This window comes from Rissa tridactyla, chromosome 8 (genome assembly GCF_028500815.1).
Source record: "Rissa tridactyla isolate bRisTri1 chromosome 8, bRisTri1.patW.cur.20221130, whole genome shotgun sequence".
Lineage (NCBI taxonomy): Eukaryota > Metazoa > Chordata > Aves > Charadriiformes > Laridae > Rissa > Rissa tridactyla.
In genome coordinates this window covers 1,982,118-2,000,574 of record NC_071473.1, presented here as the reverse complement: position 1 = coordinate 2,000,574, position 18,457 = coordinate 1,982,118, and the positions used below count along the sequence as shown (strand labels likewise).

General features: G+C 42.0%; 1 protein-coding gene across 15 annotated transcripts in view; it reads right to left on the bottom strand.

The window, feature by feature from the left end:
* SUN1 (Sad1 and UNC84 domain containing 1) overlaps nucleotides 1-18,457 on the bottom strand; it is a 33,549-nt gene that overhangs the window by 11,847 nt on the left and 3,245 nt on the right. For 3 of the 15 annotated variants that reach the window (XM_054211852.1, XM_054211847.1, XM_054211838.1), the window contains exons 2-6: nucleotides 4,660-4,854; nucleotides 4,135-4,325; nucleotides 2,960-2,986; nucleotides 2,662-2,856; nucleotides 829-951 (exon numbers count right to left, since the gene is read on the bottom strand). In XM_054211852.1, coding sequence (XP_054067827.1) covers nucleotides 829-951; nucleotides 2,662-2,856; nucleotides 2,960-2,986; nucleotides 4,135-4,325; nucleotides 4,660-4,854 — 731 coding nt within the window. Of the gene's footprint in view, nucleotides 1-828; nucleotides 952-2,661; nucleotides 2,857-2,959; nucleotides 2,987-4,134; nucleotides 4,326-4,659; nucleotides 4,855-10,175; nucleotides 10,273-14,998; nucleotides 15,328-16,527; nucleotides 16,640-16,896; nucleotides 17,036-17,127; nucleotides 17,195-17,732; nucleotides 17,899-17,930; nucleotides 18,241-18,457 lie in introns of those variants that run through there. The other 12 variants (XM_054211845.1, XM_054211841.1, XM_054211853.1 and 9 more) reach the window with 12 other exon arrangements.

Sequence of the window (18,457 nt, the reverse complement as noted above, 5' to 3'; positions counted from 1 at the left end):
AATCTTATTTCTTCTTCTTTAAGTAAGAGAGAACCTTTCGGTTCAAAAACTTTTCTGCTTCTTTTCAGATAGCAAAGTTAGTAAAAAAGTCCCAAGTAACAACTCATCAAATCTTGAGTCCCTATTCCCATCATTCTGTCAAATGGGCCAACTGTTACATCTTAGTGTTGATTTTACCAAAGATCTTAAGACTGGAGAAGAGAGCATTAACAAATTATTAGGCACAGACACAGAGAGAACAAGAGAGAAAGGAGTTTTATTCACACACAAAAATCAGTTACCTTCTGCCTATGGCAATTTAGCTTCACTCGTAGAGCGTGTATTATAAAAGAGAAAGCACCAAAGAACAACTGAACATTTTCAAAGAAAACAAGATGTGCTTCAGAGTAGTGCAGAGTGATGACGGCAGCTTTAGTTTTGCGAGACAGAGATAATCAAGCTTTAAGTGCACAGTGAGCTTAAGAGTAACAAGATAGCCCAAACCTGAAGACGAAAGTTAGAATTTGACACCAAACAGTTTTTAAAAATCAACTTAAGTTTCTCAATTTAAACACTGCTTTCTACCACTTCCTAGTAAAAATCAACACATGAATCTTAACCGTAAGACAGATCTCACATATGTGAATCCTGATACTTCAAAACAAAGGGAAAGCAAGAAAAGGGTAGCACAACTGAGATAATTAAAAAAGGGAGAAAGATGGGAGCCAGACAAAAGATTATAGAAAAAAAAGACCACAGTAGTGCCAAAGATGAAGCCTGTAAGGAAAAAAACAACCGACACACACTCCAGCTTTGTGTGGAGACCAAGGAAGACAACTGAAAAGGTACCTTTAAATTCATAACCCAGCTTCAGCAAAACCATTTGAAATAGTTGTACTAATAGTGATGCAAAAGATGCTGCAGCATGTTTGACCAATCGCAGAATCTTACTCGTGTAGAAATAGGTTCCTCCTATTGAAAAGAAGTGTGAATACAAATTATTCACCTACATAAAGCCGTACTTCTGTTCTCTGGTGACCAGTTGTTTGTGAAACAGTGAGGACAAAGCATGGAAAGCCGCTGTTTATCCAGGAGTAAGAACTTAAGCATGGGCAGTTTCAAAAGTCTGGATGCACTATATATTACAGCAAAGCTTTTTAAGAACTACACATCCTAGGGAAAACGCCTACAAGACAGAATGTATGATTTCAGCACGAATACCTTTTCTTAGTGAGAATTAAGAACTCCAAGTAGTAATGAATTCCTTGCGTACAGAATTCAGGATTTCTTAATGATGTGAGCTGTTGATACTAATTTTGTGGGTCACAGCTCCAAAGAGACAAGCTACTTTCTTATTTTGGATTTGAAAGGGTGAGGACTTCCCACCTTCTGTGCCTTTACATTGTTCCATTTGGTACACTGGAGGAAGTTACTGCAGTGGTCTGCCTCAACTGTTAGAGACAGACGCTTCTTCAGAGCCACAGGAACAAAACCGCAGTCCCCCGTATTGCTCCTTTCCCAGAGTGTGTGCCCCTTCTCCCATCCTCCTCAAGTTTAACTCAAACTATGGGATTAAAGTTCAAAGGAATGTACAAAGATGAGTTCCCTGTAAAATTCTCCTGTGTGAATACAAACTCAGGAGCACAGAAAAGTGTTTTCATACAGTGTCACTTTTAGTTCATTACACTAAGCCAACAGAACTCCTGCCTGTGCTACACATTTACCAAAAAGAAATGCTTGCCTCAAAGCATTTGAAATCACACATTATAGTTCATCCAAACCGATTTCTTGCTACTGAAAGCAGACTTCATTGAAGAGTAACACACCTACAGAATCCCCAAATTGGGGGGATTCTTTCTAATTCAATGCCACTCAAGAAACAACTTCTTCATGGTAACTGAGGACCACCAACCATGAAGAAATTAAAGATGCTATGCAAGAAGAAGTCAGGACCTTGAGGACAACCATCCTCAGAATAGAGATTGCCTTGGAGAGGCAGACCCTTACTTACAGCTGAGTCATTTGTTTTCGAGCTTTAGGAATGTAGTCACTAGGAAGTCTATTTGGAATCAGTTTTTCAAGTAGTTGAAGTTTAGCTTCTAAAAACACTCTAATAAGCTGGAAGTTTAAGTGAGGAGAAAAAAAAAAAAACACAGCACGAAGTAGGAAGGTATCACCTCTCAGACATTTCATGGATAACAGAAGCACTGCAAAGTAATAATTTGGCTCAATCCTGACAGTTCAAATCATGTCAGAAAAAACCCCACCAGACTGTAGAAAAAGTTTGTCTGAAAACCCTGACCAAAAACATAGTAAACAGATGTAGATCCAATACCAGATTAGGAGACTCTTACTATCGTTGGTGGTTGGAATAGCTTATTGTGTTCCAAATCAATTTGGAAATATAGCTTGTTAAGATATCACAGCATTCTCATTTTGAAATTTTTTCATTCCTACAGCAGCATTGAAAAAAGTAGGTAATTATATATCAAAAGCTGACACGTACATAAAGTTTCAACTGATATAGAAAAAGGTATTTCATATACGCTGATCTCTAAAATTTAGTTATTGGTAAATTTAGCAGGGTAGTAAAAGTACTTAAATAACACTATGTGGAAAATGCATCAACTAAGCTTTATACCATTCTGCTATCCAGACAAGACAGAAGAGAAAGTAACTTACTAGATGCATGTTTCTGGCTTCTGTCCCTGGAGTAAATTCTGGAAGTTGGCACATGAGAAGCTGAGTATGCTGTAAGAACCTCCTTCCGTTCCGAAAGCATGCTGCAGTCATTGCATGTGTAGCCATTGATCATTGTGGTCTGCATTTCTGCTGCTGCTAGATCGCCGTTTCCCTGTGTCAGTGTAGTATCACTACCTAGTAGCAAACCAAGAGTAAAACACACCGAGCATTGGCATCAGTATTGTCATCACTAGTTACCATTAAACAGAATGTGGAAGGAAAAGCAAAGCGTAGTTACCTTTAGGGTCACCTTCATCATCAAGGCCTTCAAAAGAAAAAAAAAAAAATTTAGTCCCAAATACAAGGAAGTCCTTTAATCCTGTAATCAACTATGATACCTGATGTGAACTCAAATTAGAAGTCACACTAATTTTAAGACTGCAAAGAAAAGGTACTTTATGATTAGTATTCTAATTCTTAACATTCTGCCATCCACCACACGAACAGATCCATACATTCAGACATTAATGTGGTAGGGTAACAGTGAAAAGAATTCTACCATGGAAGCGGCAGACAATGTGAATGACAGCTACACCTTTTCTTAGCTCCCACGTGACTTTAAAGCAGCTAATTACAAGCTTATGCTGTTTCTGTTGCTTGGTAACTACTTTGGTACTACTGTATTTTAAGATCCTGTGTTAAGAGTCAGGTAACCGAAAGTTTAGAACGTGTTCTACTAAGATTGAAGCAATTCTTCGCATTAGGACTCTGGGAAGGTCACAAGCATACTGACTAGAAACAAACAGCCTCATTGGAGACCTAACAAGTTGTTGTTCTCCTACGCAACACTTTACCTAGACAATACTTTAGGTAGACAACTCACATATTTTCCCTCTTCAATGAAAAAAGTAGGTTCCAGAAAGGCATACTTGTATATATTCGCAAAACCAAACCAGTCACACACAAACACCCTCTCAGGAAATCTTTAAGTGCCACTAATTTGAAACTTTCAGATTAAGTTATGTTAAGTTGAAACACACTTCTGCCTATAAACAAAAAAAAAAAAGCTTTTCCTTTATCCTTTCAAAGAAAAGTTACATGTTTGCGTTTTTTTAAATACAGTACTTTACGCACATTTTGAAGAAAGTAATGATAAAGAGATATTTACAACTATTTAATCTGTGGTATTGCATCACAAAATTGTATACATTTGCCTGACATATTAACTTGACTGTGCAGTGTGTCCTGATGCTGCCTATGCCAGTAAATCAAGTTTACAGACTGGACTGTGAATTTCCAGTAGGCATTTTAGCAAGCAGACATCTACAGCAGAAGATTAAGTACATGCACGCATTTGAGGGCAGGATGGAAAAATGCATGGGGAAAAGAGGGAAGATGCGGACATATGTTTATATGCACCAAACCATAAGCCGTTTTCACAGTCCGATATGAGCAACGGCAATGATTACCTACCCCAGAAATGATCAACTTCTGTCTGCTCTCGAATCAAAGATTCATCCAATACAGTGGATACCATTGATGCATCACTGGCATGGCTATTGAAACTGCTTTGGCTAAAAATGGAAGAGCTGGATAGATTTTTCCTCGGCGTGTGTCTTACACTGCCAGATTGTTTATTCATACTTTTGCGTTGCTTCATCGTCCTAGGAAACAAAGCAAAGACGAATAAGACATAGCACTAAAGATGCAAGTTTCTCTTCATCTCTCATTTTAAATGAAAAAAAGTCAAGGTATTTTAACGCTGACAGGACCAGACAGCTCAAATCAGGCTTAAAAGAAAATCCTCACATTCAAGCACCAATACTTTTGCAAAGGCTTCATTGCAAGCCACACGATGAACATAATTTTCAAAGTATGGCAGTAAACATTGAGAACAAAGACTAAAACGGTAGGTAACCTACGTCTGACTATCACATTCCAATAGGAAGCCTTAAGACTGCAACCAATAAATTAACTTGTATGATAAAAAATGCTTACTTAGAAGACTGTACTCCAAAGGACATGTTTCCAGCATAAGAGCTGTCATGAAGGGTATCATTTCGTGCATCATCTGATTTATTAAATCCCGCAGCAGCTAACCGTAAACTACGCCGTGACATTCTTGGTGAATCAAATACTGGATCTATTTTGTTTTCAGTCTCAAAATCCAAAGCAGATGAAGAATAACTTGAACTGCAGCAAAATAAGAACAGCAAAGTTACCAGAGTTTAAGGGAAAATTTCCCTAGTAAGAAACATGCCCTTCAAGTTAGTCTAAATTTCCACTAAAAGCAGTTTATCTGGGGTTATGGAGCAATTCCCACAAGATGCGCCATGTAACCCAAATAACTTAGAAGTATGTAAGCGTTCAAGGTTCTCTTAAGCAATTCATATTGCAAGTTTAACAACTGAAAGCAAATCACAGAAAGAAACAACCACCATGGAAACCATATTTGAAGTTGAGCCAGAGCAAGCATTCGTTCTACAGCCTCAGACAAACAGTCCTTTTGGGACCAATTTGAGAAAGGAAGCTATTCATGACACAATTTCTTCACCACGCCTAGCAGCAAATTAAAAATCATGATGCACTCTAAGCTGCAAGGTAAAGATTCATTTATAGTCAAAGTTTTGGTTTTCTTATTTATTTTGTGTTTGTCAATTCCTTGTTTTGAGAACCAAAGATCCATATGCCACACTACTCCGAATTTTCATCTCCCAACAAGCAGGAACTTCCCCCCTTTAAGATACTTAAAGGCTTCCCTACTTCAGCTACATTAGTTTAACTACTATTACTTTTTAAAAAGTGCTTTTAAAAGACTTCTTAATTTAATGCAAGTAATTGGAAATATTTAACTCTGTACAAATAAATGTTTAGAGTCTTTCATCTGTTTTTCTCTGTTTTATCCTACAGAGCCAAGTTTACATGTAGACAAGCTTCACATCATTACCCCAGGAACTCTACTCCACACTTCTACACTCGATTCTCTCAGAACCTCCACAAAAAACTTACAATAAAGACAAAGCAGCAATACAAGGCAAATACAAACAGATTTAACAGAGGAGTCAGTAAGAAGTACATTTACTAAAACATAAGTTTAGCCTAAGGTAGAATACTCCTACTTACAGCCAAAGGAAACACTCAGTTGTGTAATTGAGCAGAGCTTGTTGTCACAGTGTATTGTGCAGGAGGAGGCCAGATCCTAGACCCACTCAGCACTGTGACCCAAAATATCTACACACTAAGTGCTCTAGGCCAGCTTTCCTACAGAGCCTGTCCCCACCTTGGGCCACAGGGATATACAGAGCTGTAACCGCATTTACTTCAATATTCCTGGGTTTTTCATTTGTTTTCTTTTAAAAGAAGAGCTGAGCAAGGTATTGCTCAGCTCCTTCTCCCCAAAATAATAAACAAAAACAAGCAAGCAATTAGGTCTGAATGAGTAGATTCTACTGCGCAATCTGTATTTGAAATGAAAGCTTTCCCTTTAAAAATACATATAAACAGCTACTATAAAAGATATTTGTGCAAAAACAGTTTAATGGAAATAGTTTTCATATAGAACCGTTAAAGACCCCCAGAACATTACGAAAGAATATTATGACATGTATTATAGAATCAGATTCATTTAGGTTGGAAAAGACCTTTAAGATCATCAAGTCCAACCATTAGCCTAGTGCTGCCAAGTTACCACTAAGCCATGTCCCTCAGCATCACGTCCACACATCTTTTAATTACCTCCAAGGATGGCAACTCAACCACGGCCCTGGGTAGCCTATTCCAATACTTGACCACCCTTTCAGTGAAGAAATTTTTCCTGATATCCAATCAAAACCTCCCCTGGCATAACTTGAAGCCATTTCCTCTTGTCCTATCCTTGTTATGTGGCAGAAGAGACCAATCTCCACCTCACCACAACCTCCTTTCAGGCAGCTAAGAGTGATAAGGTCTCCCCTCAGCCCCCATGATTAATTTGGCATACAAGTAAGTTAATATCAGAAGGCCTAGTAGCTACACTTACAGTAATGATTCAGTTCTGACAAGGTGGGTGTGCTTTAGAAGTAGGTTTATTGATTGCTCCACAATGCAAAGTAAAGCCCATAAGATGGATGGGACTGTGTTAGAGCCCATGAACTGCATTTCTTTCATCTGAAAAAAAAAAAACCCTAACCCAGACTGCACTGCAGGAAAGCAGCCAGTTGCTCCAGCAGCAAACCGGCAATCAGGCCCCAGGACCAGACCAGCAAAATAACTTCTTCCGTTGCCCAGAGGTGCACAGATTTGATGTCAGGTCTTCAGCACCGCCTGCTTGATCTCATCTGTCTGCCCTGCTAATGCAGCACAGCCCTGAGCAAGGCAGGAGTCTAAGCACAGCTTAAGACAAACCCAGCATACATTACTATATACATTATGCTTATTAATCCTTGGTTACATGTGGGTGGAAGAAGAGGAAATAAGAGAGGAACCTCCTCATGTGAAAACAGACTTAGTCTACATTTGATTACATTCAAAAGGATTAATTTTTACAGTTTTCAAAAATATTGTTTAGACAGCTCACACCCTGACAGATGTGAATTGAGAATATGGGCTAAATAAGGCCCTTCCTGTTGTTCATTCTGAAAGGGTCAGAGCCACAATAGTTTACTATCGAGTCCCTCCCTTAACAGTTGTTTCAGAACTCGGTTTTGCTATTTACACTTGCCACTACGCATTTGCTTTTCCTCATCTTCACCCAATGTTTCTCACAGATACTCAATTCACAAGAACACAAAGTACACAGGACAAGCTGACAGCTGTCACCAGCCTCAATTTGTTTCTGTTTATGAACACTTGCTGTTATTTAGTATCTCAATGAGCATTTATATCAGTTTGGGTTGGATACATAGCTTGGAATTGGGCTCTACCATCTAAAAAGAAAAAATAATGGCAGCTTCTCTCTTGCTTGTGCAGGATAACTCTCTTCACATTTAAAGTGAATTACTTGCCCTCTGTCAGCAGGACAGTATCTAGAAGCCTCCTAACCTCCCATCTCACTTTTCAACGCTTTGGAAAGCGGCCTTTTTTCTTCTACAGAAAAGACTACAGTAAACAACCCTGCCTTTCCTTTCACGGGACAGAAATGACCTTGTACAATGATGGTCCTCCTATCAAATATGTATGGCTAGCAAAAAACATCTTAAAGGTGGGATGCAATTGGCCTACACTCCTAGATAACCTACACAAACAGTGCAGACTCTGGTTCCTTTGCCCAACAAACAGCTCCCATGGCTGCTGGCAGATCTGCTGACAGGATCTAGTCTTACATTTCCAACTTCTTAGCTATTACCTTCACACCTCCTTCACTGAAGCTTCTATAGAAGAAGAGAGTCCTGGACTCTGGTGGGTTAATTTTAAGGTTTATTTATAAGTGTAATGAGAATGAGGTCTGCCAATTGTAGCACACCTATAGCTCTGTCTGGAGGACCTTAAGTGTTATTTATTTTGTAAGTATTCCTTGGAATGAAATGGGCAGTAATGTTCTTGACTATTCAAGATAATAATAGAGAAATGCAATGCACCTACAGAACTATAGCTAAACAAATGTCTTTAACATGGACGCAGGCATATAATCAGTATATGAATGTTTGTACGCTTTCTGACCAGGGCACTGCTTGTATTAACTGACCAAGGATATTACCTCAACGAGTTCAGCTATTGCTTCCATCCGTCCCAGAACACACATAAAACCAAAAGGATTTTATTCAACTATTTTGCGGAAAGCTACATCCTGACACAGGAAAAACACCCCAACCCAAATTCTTATTAATGTAAACCATGTTTGTGAAGAAAAGGCAGTGTTAAAGGTACCCGAATTGACAAAAACAACACATTTCAAAAGATGACAGTGACTAAAGGAAAGATCAGCCTGAAGTGAGGGGTGTAAATTACATGTTGACAAGTGGGTGAGATTCACAAGTTTGACTTATGTTTTGAGGAAGATAAAGGTTATTTAGCTGTATCAGTTTAATGCTTTTTTGATTTGGACTGGAGAAGTAAAAGCACAAAGCAGAAGCAGTACAAACAGTTATGAACACACAGTAATCCCAGTGAGTATTAATACAAATCCTATTAATAGGTCATAACCAACTCTATTAATAACTTTGTGGTATCTAACTTCACTGTACTTCTTTCTGCAGTGCTACACGCACAAGACAATTTCTTTAAAGTAACTCACAGACAGATTGTGTAAAGACTGAATTATCAAAGGCAGAATGAGCCAGATCAGAATATAAACAAAATACACACAGGTGAGGGGCAGAGAAGGAGCACATAAATCATCTGTCATTGTCCAGCATGCCTTTTCTTGAAGTTAGTAAACCTACTTGTATTTAACCAACATTTTACCCATGTCTTTCTAAAAATTCAGGAAGACATGCAATTTAATTGATGCAATGTAAAACACATCCCATGCTGCAATACTATCAACTTCAGGCTGTAGCTAAAAAAACAAACAAACAAAAAAAACCCAAAAAAACCCCCCAAACAAAACACATGATCCCCAATGAAAACTGACAACGCTACAGTTTTAGAGTACACAAAAGCAAGAACATTAAGTTAGTGATCTCAATTCTAGTTTTGCCAACTTTTTTTATTGGCAAGTAGCCAAGTATTCTCCAACCTAAATACTATATTTTAAATACATTACATAGCAACAATGATCTACAGGCACAGAATAGAAAAGCAAACTCATACAGCATCCTAATGAACAAAATTATTTTTTAAACTTGAAGTTTCCTAAACTAATAACTCAGGCTTACCGATGTATTCTTGCTTCAAAATACATCTACTAACAACAGGAAAAGCTAGATAGATTAAATCAGCATCCACAATCTGCTCTATTAATACTAAAAAACCTCAAATGGACATCACAACATTGATTTTGAATATGTAATACAGAAACTAGCAAACACTACAGAGTTATTTTTAGAAAACTGAAGTGATTTAAGACAAACAGTCTAATAATGGTCAATTTAATGAAAAGATATAAGAAAAAAAGCAAGCTCATTAGAATACAGATTTTACATTCACACAACAAGCAGTTTTGCTAAAAAAAGTAATCAAACATGAATTCCTGCCAAGTTCCACACTAATAGCAACAAGTGCATATCAATCAGTGTTTTGAAGTGAAAACGCTGCCAAGTCACAGAAGAAAACACATACAGAAGTTACAAGACATACCAGAAAACATCTAAGAATTTTGATGACGTACTTACAGAAACAGAACAGCAATTGTAACTAGGTGGAGACTCATTTATTCATAGCAACTAATAAACACTGAGTCATTATCTTAGTCATTGTCCTGTTAGTTCAGCATGTATTCTTTCCTCCATTTAGGACACAGCAGTTATTTTCAAAACAGACTAGATAAACCATGCTTCTTCAAAGAATTCAACTACTTACCATGAAAGCTAAACTCTCCAGAATTAACAACATTCAGAGAACATATAGTTTCTCTACAAGAAGAAAAGAGTTCTCACCTGAGTGCATATGTATAGCCAGTGTTCTCTGGCAGACAATGGGGAGGAGTGTACGTGTGTAGACGTGAAAAGTCCATGTTGACTGTTTCAAATCATACTGTAAAAGGTGAAAATAAAGTAATGCAATGACTTAAAGTTACTTAAAGTCAATGTAAGAGCCCTTGCACTGTTCAGCCTGTGTTATGAAGTATCGAAATAAAACAGCTACCGTTACCAGAAATATGGAGCTCTCAGTATTTCATCAGTATTGCTGCTAGTGCTAGATATCCCTTATCATCAGTGCATGAAGCTCAGCATCTTTCTGACCACAACTTTCTTTCTAGTCTATTTTGAGCAATTTCCGAGTTCTCTGGAACATTACTGCAATATGAGCCAAACTGTTATCACAATTGCACTACAACACTTCCATAGGAACTAAGTTATGCTGGCATCCCTAAAAGCTAAGCATAAAGATTTTTAAAAAACCTACGTAGCCGTACTTTGAGGTCTGTTCACAATGAGTTTTGCTTTGAAAGCCCACTGAGCAAAGCACAGGCTGTTCTGTGCACCAACATGTGTAACACAGATGAAGCCTGAGAAAGATTTTACATATAGTCAAATTATTTTACCCTGCAACCTTTGAACACCATCCACTAAGCAGCAAGGGAGCTTCCTTCATTTCACATCAAATTGAAATATTTGGTATCGGTTAATTTATTCTTGTCATAAAAACACTGAACACACACCCTAGGAGAAGAGCCAGCAGCAAAATGACTCACATGGCTAGAATTAGGTACATTTTCCAGGGTGCCATCCACTTACAAAAAAAAAAAAAAAACACAAACCACACCCAAAACCAACCCACACTTGTAAAGCTTTCTTTGAAAGGTTTTATAATTTTAGGAAGAAAACAAGAATTGATGTTGGCATATCAAGAAACTTGTGGAGCTGCACGGGTGACTACTTGTGGTATTATGTATGATTTGACTTTTAAATTCAAAATATTTGCAAAAAACATCGAGCCCTTCTCAGTTTATTAGACACAAAAAATGTTTTGCTTTTCTGGTAAAGATTCTTTGATAGCAGGTTATTTGTGGTTAACAAATAGGGATTTGGCTATCCTGGATTTGCATGGTTAGCAAAGCAGAATCCTGTCTATTTTCAGATTATCTACAGCTCCTGTTTCAGCAGCAGTAAAGATATTCCACACAACTGTGTTGACAAGGCTAAACTAAGGTAAAAATACCCCTAGCTACACTGTAATTCTTATAATCAAAACTTCAACAAGTATCTCACTTTGGAGATACACTTTGCTATGCTGAAATAGGAGTTATTTTGTATAGCTACATATACATAACAAATAGTCAAAAAGCACAGAGTCACACATACAGGTAATAAGCAGTTCAAAAAGAAATCTCTACACAACACTAAAATGCTCTTACTCCACCTGTAGCCTCCAAATCCCGATATCAATAAGGCAGAAGGATTATCTCTATTACTACTGAAGACAGTTTCCTTCTTGTTTTTAAAAAAAAATAAAATATCAAAACTTACAGGCCTAAACATTATAGCTTTCTGAAAGCAAGCACCTCCCATGAGTTTACGGGGATAATAAAAATTAAGGTCTCTCGCTTCTGCTATTTATAATATTTAAAGACTGGTGTGTGGAGAAAGAATTTCTATTAAGTCATCTTTTTCTAAACTTAATTCACTGGTCCCAGAGCCATAATGCTTTCACTGGCTTGCATATAAAATTTGTTGTTTGTTTAGAGGAAGCTTAAATCAGTAGTGCAGAAGTATTCGCAAAGCTGTCTGATTCTCTTGCTAGAATAAGCAGCAAATACTGCTAGAATACACAACAACTGCTGCCATACTTTAAAAACAAATAAGAGCTCATTTTAGGTCATAGGAAACAGACCAGAAAGCAACAATTCCTCAGTAATAAAAGTGGAAATACAGTGAATTTCAAGAGGAGGATTGCTGATAACATCAGATAGCACTCGTTTTAAACAATAACAAAACAGATGTCTCAGACATGTGACTATTGAAATTCAAAACCATGATTAAGGTTGATCTGTTTAAACTGGTCCATCCCAACAGAAAGACTGTTGAAGCCACAAGCCACGGACGCCTCTGTTTAGTTTCCACTGGAGCTGATCTCCACTGCTTAGCACACACCATTTCATCAATAAATCTACTTTTTAACTGGCAACTCAATAGCTGATATCACGCTTCTGACACCCAGCGATATTTTCCCACATGGAAAGCCAGACTATGTGAGTGACCTTTCAGTAGCTACCCAACCCCTCCCTCTGCCTCTGCTACCCATACTGGCAGGGCAAAGGCAGGCTTTGAAAAATAACATACTGGCTCAGCTTCTTTCCTGTTCTTTTCCCCCTTCCCACCAGTTCTCCATTTACTTGACTTCTAAATAAAATGCTAGAATTTACATCATACTCCTTATTTGCTAAGGTTTGAAATATATCATTAAGTTAGTATTAGAGAAAATACGTAGTTGACAAAGGCATGGCTAACTGAAAAGCCTTGGAGATATTTATGCATAGGTCTATTAATAGCTGGTTTTCATAGCACCAGATCTCCAGTAAAGATAACAGGTTTTACCATTGGGACATCACATAGTTAGAAATCACTCTTAGAACATTTAGGGGCTTGGTTTGAGTCATTGTCTGATGCTCTAAAATTAATTCAGACTGAACGGGAAAAACATTTACTCAATTTTTCAAAACAAAACTGACTTAACTGACTTAAGCAAAACTTGAAAATAATCTTCAGAGATAACCACCACAATTTCAAAAACAAGCATCTAAAATTTACTATTGAACTGGATTCTTTTAAAAAAAAACTTGGCTACTAATTCAATAGCTTAATTTTAGTTATCCATTTCTTCAAAACAGACTCCACAAAACAAACAGTCAACCCAATTTATCGAGAAATATTCTAAATGCTTATTACAGCAGAACTTTAAACTATGGAACAGACCAGGGGTGCGTAGAAGACAATAACTCCCTCTAATTTGTTCACTCATGTTTAACAGCACTCCCACCTTTCATATATTATTTCTTCTCATTTATGAAGTTTTCATATACAACTGGAACAGAAACATGCCAATAAAATATTTTTGAAATTTAAAACCACAAAACTTGGCAGAGAACCTGAGGGGTAGACACAGGACTTAGTTCCAGTTTAAACAAACACTTGTGGGTTCCCAGCAGATTTCTGGTTTAGGTACCATAGATCTGTCTGGATTCAGATTCATATAGGCTTTTGGTATCGGCTTTGCTGCAAGCATTATTGGGCCTTCAAGTAGCCTTTTTTCCTCCCTCAGAAGCCCATAAATACCTAAGTACTAAGGGATGTATAGTGAAAGAACCCACCAAGCAATAAGAGGTCATTTATAGGACAACCTAAAGGCAATTAAAAAGAAGCACACATTTCAGCTAGAACACAAGCGGACACTAGAATGTGCCTCAACTTATGAGCTACCTTCCACGTTCCTGCAGAGGCAGCAGCTGGATTATTTGCTTTTTTTGGAAATGCAGAAAACAACAATCATCTCAAGTGTCACCTCTCCTTTGCAATTCAACTGAATCAGCGTTACAATAAATGAGCAGAGTAGAAGGGCAGAACACAAGGAAGCAGAGGGGCTCCTGTAATCAGTGCATCAGAATTTACCTTTGCACAAAGCCCCTTGGCTGCCTCCAGAGGATGTGGGCTATGAAGTATGAGTGACATGAGACCGCACCACTACCTCATAAGCCTGTTTATCTGAAAATCACTTTCAGAATCAGCCGGCCTCAGTACCCTAGTACAGCTGCAGAAAGCGTCCTGGCTTTCAAGGAAGGTGATGAAATGCTCTGATAGTGGCCTTTAAGCACAGAAACATCACAAGAGGGGAAGTAGCACCAAACACACATCGTATATACTCTGCAAGCACGTGGCAAGGACAAGGGTGAACTACCACTGAAGTCTTTTTGGGTACATAAATAGACTTCTATCAACATACTATCTAGGCATTTCCTCACAACCACTCTTTGTGACCAAGGAAGTGGTAATTGCTATTTCACAAACGAGACCCTGGCAGAGTAGAAATATTCACCAGGAAGTCTGTTATAGAATTGAGAAAGTTTGCAAGAAAGCATGTCTTATTTTCTACATTACAAGGGGTAAAAAAATTACACATTTAAAGTCTTAGATGTTGACAGTACTATCTCAAGTAGAGCCTATTCTATCCTTATCTTTTAAAGCAAATAAACTAAGTTTAAGTCATGATGTAACATACTAATGCCACAAAAGCTAAAGAGACTTTTGGGAAAATTATTAACAACAATGAAACTGGAGCATGCAACCCTATCAGTTCCTGAGAGCAAGCTACTGTTATTGGTAATGTCAAATTTTATTTATTTCTTTCAGAATAACCAATAAAATTAAAATTTGGTAAAAAGAAAAAAGAGGCAAATTCCTAAGTAAATATACTCTACGAAGAATGCTTCCACATACCCAATTAACTACTAGTTTAAACAGGCTGAAGAGCAAAGAGCTCCGAGCTAAATCAACATTAAAACATACATTCTTAAAGCATTGGCATTCCTTTAAAACAAACATACAAAGGCAAGCAAAGAAAGAGGTCGTAAGTAATAAAATTTACATTTTAAACGAAATGTTACCATTGAATATTATGGCAAAGATCCCCAAAACACAGGCGCCAAACTGCAAACATACTGACAAAAGCAAGAGGTTCTTCACAAAGCGGTGATATTGCATATTCACATTAAGAACCCTTTCAAATGGCTTTTAAAAGAAAGGTTGATAGAGACCAGGTATACCTTCGGCTATGGTCAAACAGTAGAGTTCGTTGTTTACACACACAGCACCAAACGTCGCACGGGAAGACACCGACTCATTTTACGAGCCGGGAATCAGCCCAGGCTGCCTCACAGTTAAGCACACATACACCCCGAGCCCAGCGCACAGGCCGCACCGGGCCGCGGCGTTCGGCGAGATCCGGCGCTTCGCTCGCGGCCTCCCCCATCGGCCTCCCCAGGCCCCCGCAGACGTGGGGGGAGGCCGGGCGGGCGCTGCCCGCCCCCGGGACACGCCGCGCCGCGGGGTCCCAAAATGGCTGCCCGGCCCCAACAAAGGCCGCGGGGTGCGGCGGCCCCGGCCCCGCCGCTCCGGGGCCGTTCGAACAGAGGGGCCGCGGGGCCGCGCCGGGAGCGCGCGCCAAACAAACGGCCGGTACGTCACGCCTGCGCGTTTTAACCCTCAACTCGCCGGCGGGGGGCGAAAGGCGTGTTTTACTCGGGATCTCGCGTTCCCAGAGCGCCTCAGAACTAACTGAAACCCACACCGACAGCCTACCCTTTGTAAGGCCGCTGACTCCCGCACCCTGAGATGGCCGCAGTCACCCGGGCACAAGCCAAGTAGCACAGATTTAAGGGCAGATGATATATATCTGCCGTATTTACTAATATAGCAACGTAAAAAGCCTACCAAGCTTGTCAATAAGATCACTTACAACGCAAAAGCCTGCAGCGCGCTCCCATAACATTATTATGAAAAACAGCAAATAGTAATACTAGCAATTACTGCTCATAATACCTCTTCCCCATAGATGAGAGGGAAAACCAGACATTAACTTGGAAATTCAACAGAAGCATTGGCCTCTAACAGTCTGTTGCAAAGCACTAAGAAATTTTTGTTTTTAAAAGTGAGCAAAGAAATACTTCCTTTTTGTGAAATGTTAAAATGAAAACCAGGAGGGGATAGGGGGATTGCAAGCGAGATGCAGAACCTGGAATTTGCTAGCCAAGATTTTCCTTTCCTATATTACAAACAATGCCTTCTTTTAATAAATAAAGGGACATAAAATGAGGCAAACCAAATACTCTTTCTTCCCAAGAGACATAAAACTTCTTCAGACTGACAGAAAACAGGCACAGTTGCGCACTTCAGACACTTCCACCCCTGTGGTTACCGAAAGGCTGCCAAACGTGATCACCGCACCAGGAACACCACTCTGTCATCTCGAGATCAGCACAATACTGAAATATCACATTCTGCAGCAAAACAACCACCACTCACTCACTCAGTGAACGATGCCGAACTCTTTTCCAGTGAAACCCTCTCTGCTTAACACCACTTTCCCACAGCAGCAGCTCACTGACACCAGCTGCCCTGAGGTGACAACAAGGGAGGGCAGCCAAGACAGGTTCAGCAGTACCCGGCACCAGACCACACCAATTGCCATACGTTACCTTTGCACTAAAGCTCAGCAGCTGCAGTGAACACAGGCACCACAGCACACTTATCAATTCTTTCTAAATCAGAGTCGAAAGCTGCAGGTTATAGTTACCTCCGAGAAGAAAACGCTCCAAGTGCCAGGCCAAGAGGCACCCAAGCAGGCAGACAGCCACGGCACAGATTTGTCTCTCTCCTTCCAGCGCCGATCCAAATAACTTCGGTCTCTAAAGAGAGGTCAGCATTTTGACCCAGCAACCCCAGCCCGCTCTCCAACGCGACGCCCGCTCGCCCTGCCGGCACCGCTGCCCGAGCCGAGGAGGAGGAAGCCGATCTCCTCCCCGCCCGGACCGAGACACAACACCCCGAGGCTTCCCATGCGGGCGGCCGCCCAGTGCGGCCCTGGAGCCCGCCTCGCCCGCGGACCGGCCCTCACGGCGGGAAGCGGCGGCGGGCGGGCGAGGGGGGAGCGAGCGGCACCTACCGCCGGTCAGGGGGCGACAGGGAACCGGGGGCGGTTGTCAGCGCGGCAACGGCCGGAACGGGCTGGCGCCGAGCTGCCTGCCAGCCCCCCCCCGCGCTCTGAGGAAACGCGGCCTGAGCCCTGAGAGAAAGGGGAGACCCCCGCCCGCCCCAGCGCGGCCGCGGGGAGGGAGAGGCTCCCCCTCACAGGAGGCAGCGGAGAGGGGGTGCCGGTGCCCGGGGTGGGGGTTACCTGGCGCCGGCAGAGCGAGGGACAGGCAGAGCCGGCGGCGGCAGCAGAGATTGGCCTGGCCCCGCCCGCTTTGCCGAGGCCGCCGGGAGCCCCCGCCCCGCCCCGCCCCGCCCCGCCCGCGCGGCGCGTGCCGCCAGCGCCCCCCTCTGCGGCCAGGCCCGCCCGCCGTAACCGCCCCCCCTCACACCGCCCTCAACAGCCCCTCACGCACCGGCCCCCTCACACCGCCTTCAACAGCCCCTCACACACAGCCCCCCTCACACCGTCCTCCACAGCCTCTCACGCACCGCCCGCAACAGCCCCTCACGCACCGGCCCCCTCACACCGCCTTCAACAGCCCCTCACACACCGCCCCCCTCACACCGCCCGCAACAGCCTCTCACGCACCGCCCCTCACGCACCGCCCTCAACAGCCCCTCACACAGCCCGCTCACACCGTCCTCCACAGCCCCTCACACACCGCCCGCAACAGCCCCTCACGCACCGCCCCTCACGCACCGCCCCTCACACACCGCTCCCCTCACAGCCCTCCACACACCATCCCTCACACAGTCCCTTCACACCCAGCCCCTCACACCCCGCTCCCCTCAAACCCAGCCCCTCACACAGCAGGGCTCATCACGGGGCTTCCCTCCTCCTCAGCAGACACCCCTCCATGCTGGACCCGTCTCCCCTGAAGCTGCCCTTTCCTGCCTCGGGCTCTTCCCTCTGGCAGCACCGTCTTGCTGGCGGCCTCCCCCTCCACAAAATGGAGCTGTGGGTGCCTCTGGGCTGAGAAGGGCCAAGGAGGCAGGGAGAGTTACCTCTAATTTTCACTTCTGCCTCTGCTGCTTGGATTCTCGTTGACTTTCTTTCCCAGTATTTCTGCTTCTCCCCTCGCTGTTCCCTTCCCACTCAGCCCGTTTTGGATTTTCTTTCCCTTTCGCTTGCTGTTCTCCTCTAAGGCTTCTGGCACTTACACAACACTCCCAGCCCCTCGGCGGAATTTAAGCCTGCTGGATCGTGCTCACGCGAGCGTCGCCGGTGCCAGCAGCAGGCCGCAGTGGCCGCCGGACAGCCCCACCGCAAAGAAATGTCACGGGCCTGCTTTTAGCAGAGGAGTCGTGGTGTGGAACGAGCCCCGGAATGTCTGCAAATACCTTCAATTTGAAACAGGTGCCTGAGTCACGGTTTTGCGACACCTTTGGTCTCCCCCAGCCTGCGGTTCTCTGGGCATCGCAACGCTGGGCGCAATGCAACCGCCAGGGCGGTTCAAACGGCAGGGAAGAGAAGCACAGGGAATGGCTCACTCGAGAAAAGGTCGTCAGGCCAAGAATTGTTATTTACTTGT